Raw genomic sequence first — 5,660 nt, 5'->3', positions numbered from 1 at the left:
CCTGGGCACCTGAAAATGAGAATTGCTGCCTTGAACTAGGCTGACTTTGGCATGGCATTTTGAAGAAGGCAGTCCTATGGAATGTAACGAATAAATAGAGCATATCAGAGCCTGAAAACCTGAGAATAGGCTCATGTGGGTGAAACGAGGTGAAGCACGGTGCTTGGTACACTATAAACCCTCAGTAACATTGGCTGGTTTTGAATGAAATGAAACCTAACCTGAATCCAGTCCCTACTCGGTAACAGCGGGGAAGATAATGGGTGCCTAGGCAACGTCTAGCAAGTTCTGGGCTCGAGGCGGCTCCCAACTGTTGCGTCACCAGGGGCCACAGAACTGAGTCGGGAAGGGAGAAGGGAGGAATCTGTGCGGAGGGTCATCCGACTGAGTCGGAACCGGACACTCTGGCAGGAAGTAGAAAGCGAAGAAAACGAAACGACCATTGGTGAATTTCAACAGCACGTCGTGAATTTCAGATAATTTTCCACTTGTTTATTAAGATGGAAAACTCGGATTCCAACGATGAAGGAGATGGAGTTTCGGCCCAACACATTAGTCAAACGGACCGATTGGTTCGGGAAGAAGATTTCTCCAGGTTCGTAAATAATCTGAGTGAAGAAGATTACGAACTTATGAGAGACAACAATCTTCTAGGCATTCCAGGTGAAAGTACGGAAGAAGAGTTGCTGAGAAGACTTCAGCTAATTAAAGAAAACGCACCACAAGACTCAGATGAAAATACAGGTATATTCTGCTTTTGGAGGGAATAGGATGGGATGAATAAGGAACTTCATAATAGGAAATAGTAACTTCATAATAGGAAATATAAATTATACAGAAGTGACTTACATTCATTTGGTAAGTAACTTCTCATAAAAAGAACTGGCATTTACTTGATTTTTGGTGAGCATGTCAAGGTCTGTTTGTTTGTTTTCCTGATTCACATTTGGGTTGTTTTAATTGGGAAACAGTGCAAAGTAGCCTATTTGTATTTTTCTTGGTTTTCTACCTCAACTGAAAGTCCCTCCTACTTCCTGAATTATTTTTTCTACATAGACATGTAAAAAAAGCAAACAGAAATAGTCTCCACTGGGGACAATTGTGCTCTCTTCAACACCTGGGGACATTTGACAATGGCTAGAGATATTTTTGGTTGTCACAGGGGAGGCATGGGTGTTACTAGCATCTAGTGGGCAGAGGCCAGGGATGCTGCCAAATATCCCACAATGCACAGGATAGCTCCCCAAAACAAAGAATTGTCCAGCACCAAAATGTCAATAGTGCTAAGGCTGAGAAACCCTGCTCGGACCTCAGGTCTGGTGCCTTCCCTTCCAGTGTGAAGCAGAGGATTTTGCTGTCTAATGAAGAGGATACTATAATACTTTGGCTCTTGAACATGGTCTTATAGGTACCATGCTAGGTTCAGTCTATTCATTTGATCTGACCTTCAATTTAATGTCAATTAAAAATCTTGGTAACTTTAAGAAGTATTCAAAATGCAAACACTTTTAAACCTATAAAACTTGTTTATGTTTGGGCAATAACCTTATATTTTAAAACAGCTTATCTATTATCAAAAGCACATAAGTGAAAAGCCTAGAAGTAGTCATGTTGGAGACTAATGAAAATTAGACAATAATGTAAATTGAACTAAACTACTAGCATTGTACCTTAACTGGTGTTTACCTTGTTTAATTGCATTAGTGTTTTGACAGTGGACTGAAAAAAAAGTCTCTTGACATTCCTCTGACAGTGGTACACAGGGCTGTGTATATGATGAAATACTGAAACATAGGCTTCCTCCGGATTCCCTTTTTAAAAAATTCTCTAAGTTTATCTAGGATTAGCTCACTCTTTTTGGATGGAATCGAAACTTTTCTACCTTTACTTATAAATCTACACAGTGCAGTTTATAAAATATTAACTCTATAAATGTGAAATCAGTTGAAAACACCTGAGTATTTAAGTTCTCATTTTTTGTTTGTTTTTGAAACAAAGTTTCAGAGTGCTATTTTATGATGGTTCTAATTTTGGTAGTTCTTTTATGCACCCTCCCCATTTTTTTTTGTTAACAGACAGAGGAGACTCTTCAGATGACGTGTCTAGTGGTGACTCTCTAATAGACTGGCTTAACTGTTCTGGACAAACTGAAAATATGACAAGTGGACAAAGAGAAAACCAATCTTGGAGAGAAGAGAGCCAAATTAATCCTAAAAGTGATCAGTTCATATTCAGTTTAGAAATAAATGCTAACCTTGATCATGGGAGTCCAAATCCAGAGAATGAATATGTAGCGTCTGCAAGACTTCCCAGAAGAGAAAATATGGAAGACAGCCAAAGGCAAGTGGAAAGTCCACAATCTGAATCAATATTTACAAGACCATCTATGTCTGAACAAGATACAACTGAAACATTAATGAAATTCCCACCTACCACAAGTCAGAGAAGAGCAAGAAGTAGGAGCCCAGAGTATTGGAGAACCAGAGCAAGAATTGAAAGTTGGTCGCCTCCACGTTCACTTAGGGAAATTGTACAAAGACTGAATCATAGTATACCCTCTCAGAATTTTGAGCAGCCTCTGCTAAGTGAGAATGCGAGATTTTCTAGAACTGAGCACCAAGAAATATTGACACAGCAAATGACTGGATTTGAGTTGCAAAATAGCGGTCTTATTGAAACTTCTAGAACAAGGAATGCCGTTCATGGAGAAAATTCTCCAGATACAACCAGCAGTGGTGAATCTTGGGGAATGAGGGAAATATATCCAACCATACCCTTCAATCTTGAAGTAGGACAAGTTCATTCTGGAGCATATTCTCAGAGAGACAGCAGAGCTAGTAGAACTCAGTTAACATCTGAGACACCAAACAACACTGTCACTTCTGAAAGTGAACGAGGACTGAGGCATATGTATTCACATTCTGAGCAGGCAGGTGTGAGAGCTTATGTCAATACCATTAGAAATCCCGTTTGCAGAATGTTCAATACTAGCTTAAATGATACAACATCTGTTCCAATTCAGAGCACGTTAAGGCAGACAATGACAGAATTTAGTAACTCAAATAACCTTATGGACAGTGACAGTAATTTAGAGCATAGTGTCTCACCTCCAAGTCCAAACATGGAATGGCTAGAGTCACCTAATGGTAGTAGTAGTGGTACATTTGGTTCTGATTCAAATGCTAGCTATGATACCCATTCAAGTTCCACACTGAGTTGTCATTCAAGCCCCAATTGTACATCTAGTTCCAGTTCTAGTCCTATTTCTGGTTCCAGCTCAAGTGATGAAAATTCAGGAATTAGATCACTGATGTTTGAAGGCAGTGAAGAAACAAACTTAGCAGCAGACTTATCATCAGAGACCAGGCAAGTGGGTAGACAAATTAGCCTAATAATATATGATGAAAGTGACTCTGGGTCCTCCCATGATCTGCAAACTACAGGACTCACCAAAGCACAGATTGACAGCTTGGCTGTAAGATCTTTTGGTGAAAATGATGCACTAAAAGCCTGCAGCATTTGCCTTACAGAGTACACAGAAAACAGCAAGCTTCGCATACTACCTTGCTCCCATGAATATCACATTCACTGCATTGATCGCTGGCTGTCTGAGAACTCTACGTGTCCGATTTGTCGTAGGCAAGTAGTGGATTCCAATGAGAGTGAAAATCCTGATCGATGAATTCTCAGCTATATAAAGTGTTATAGGGCTTCCCTGGTGGCGCAGGGCTTGAGAGTCAGCCTGCCGACGCAGGGGACTGACAATAAAAATTAATTTCACACCATAGCAGTTCACTGAATTTCAATAAAAACTTAGCATGTGCACTGGGTTGGGATGTTCCTGATTCCATGGGAGAAATGTCTTAATATGATATAATGAATCTAGATAGATCCTAGTAGTATTATCTCGTCATGTAAATCCCAGACATCTCTTAGCCCTGTTCAATCCTGGTTGTGCATGCAGAGAAACAGAAACCCAACCAAAGATCAATAATTAAGAAGCCATTTAAGACTACATTAGAGTCATTCACATAAAGAAGTCATGTTACATTCCTAGAATGCCATAAAAAGCTTTGAAACCCTTCTCTTCCTATCTCTCTCCACAGCAGTTTATCCCACCTCCCTAACACTACCTTAACGTTTCGCCTATTCCCCACTACCAATGTATCAGTCAGTTCTAGCTAAAAACTGATGGCACACTTTAAAAGAGTGATGGAATAGCATTTAATGAAGAGACTAAAGTGTGTAAGGAATGAAGGGAAACCAAGAGATGATGAAGTGCCCTGAGGCTAGCAGCTGTGAGAAACCAGTATTATAACCACGAGGTTTGAAGGGGCATAGAGAGATAGCAGTTCCTGCAACCCAGAATGTCTTCGAGTTATAGGAGAAGCCCACCCAACAAGAGATGTAACCTTAGAAAATGGCATCCACTGCCAACCTAAAGTTTGGAAGGGGGCAGATCATGGAAATAAATACCCTTGCCTTCTTTCCTCCTGACTTCTAATCACTTATCAGTAGGTCATATTAACCCAACCCAACCTGAAGACACAGAGAGACTGGTCCATGAAGCTGATAAAGATCAGCCTCCTGGAATCACGAAGCAGGGTTAAGAAGGATGGCGAGTAGATCCGGTAAGCAAATCAGAGACCATCTACCACAACCAGCATTCCCAACTCTCTTCAAACCCAGCCTGTGTACGCTTTCTTGCCTCTTCCGCTTCCGCTTGTTCTCTATTCCACTCTATGACTCAGCTCTTTAACAACCCTCTCTATTTTCCTTTCATTTACTCAGATCTTGTATTTTTAAAAGTGATAAGATGACAAAGCCTTAGAACTTAATTACCTTTCTCTTAAACATGTCACACTTTGATTTGCTGTGATTGTAAACAACTAAGGATAAAGGGCAGTTATAGGTATGTCTTTAATTTTTGCCGCTTCAATATATTCAAGCTTCAATTTCTTTCTATATATGTTTAGTTCATATAATTAGTTTTTAAAACAGATTCTGATTTCTTATAAAGGGTTTTATGGTTTATATATGACTCTGAATCCTTGTGTGAATGACCCAAAGTAGCCAATTGCTGCTTGGAGCCTCACAAGCTGCAATATGAAAGCCTTAAAGGTAAAACTTGGCTTCAAGAAACATGTCTACATAGTTCAATTCTAATTGTCCCCAGTAAAACCCATCACCCAAAACCCCGAGTATTTGAAATCAAAATTTAGGTCATGCTTCCTTCCAACCTAAACATAGTGAAGGATTTTTCTCCTAATTCAGCCTGAAGGCTGTTTTTGGGGGGTTGTATTGGCCAGTCCAGAAAATTTTGCTTAAATTTTTCAATCCTGGTATAGGTGAGAGTACATTGTATTATAACCTAAAGCAGTAATCAGAAATTTTGTGCAATGTGCAACCTATACAAATGTAGGCAGTGTTAAGTATACACCTTCTCTAAAAAGTTAAAGTCAGCAACATCACTGACCTTTCTTTTCTCTGTGAATTGCTGGCAGCCACAGTATTTGCACATAACTACAACGTATAAATGGGGAGTGGTGGTGAAGTTTTTGAAAACATCTTTGAGGTAGCATATTTTTCACACAGAAGATATCTGCATGGCCAGAAATGAAGGCTTGGCTCAAACCTCTGAAATTTACATTAACTTCTGA

The 5,660-nt window shown here is 39.7% G+C and overlaps 1 protein-coding gene across 1 annotated transcript; it reads left to right on the top strand.

The window, feature by feature from the left end:
- Positions 1-500: 500 nt before the first annotated feature.
- Positions 501-3,682, top strand: LOC308619313 (E3 ubiquitin-protein ligase RLIM-like; the record flags this gene model as incomplete). The annotated part of the gene is made up of 2 exons (XM_081237931.1): positions 501-744; positions 2,076-3,682. The coding sequence occupies 2 exons, from the start codon at positions 501-503 to the stop codon at positions 3,680-3,682; spliced, it is 1,851 nt and encodes a 616-aa protein (XP_081094057.1).
- Positions 3,683-5,660: the final 1,978 nt, after the last annotated feature.

Source organism: Mesoplodon bidens (genome assembly GCF_964165515.1).
Source record: "Mesoplodon bidens genome assembly, chromosome: 6".
In the NCBI taxonomy this organism is placed as follows: Eukaryota; Metazoa; Chordata; class Mammalia; order Artiodactyla; family Ziphiidae; genus Mesoplodon; species Mesoplodon bidens.
The sequence above is the reverse complement of the archived record's forward strand: the minus strand, read 5'-3'. Positions and strand labels throughout refer to the sequence as shown.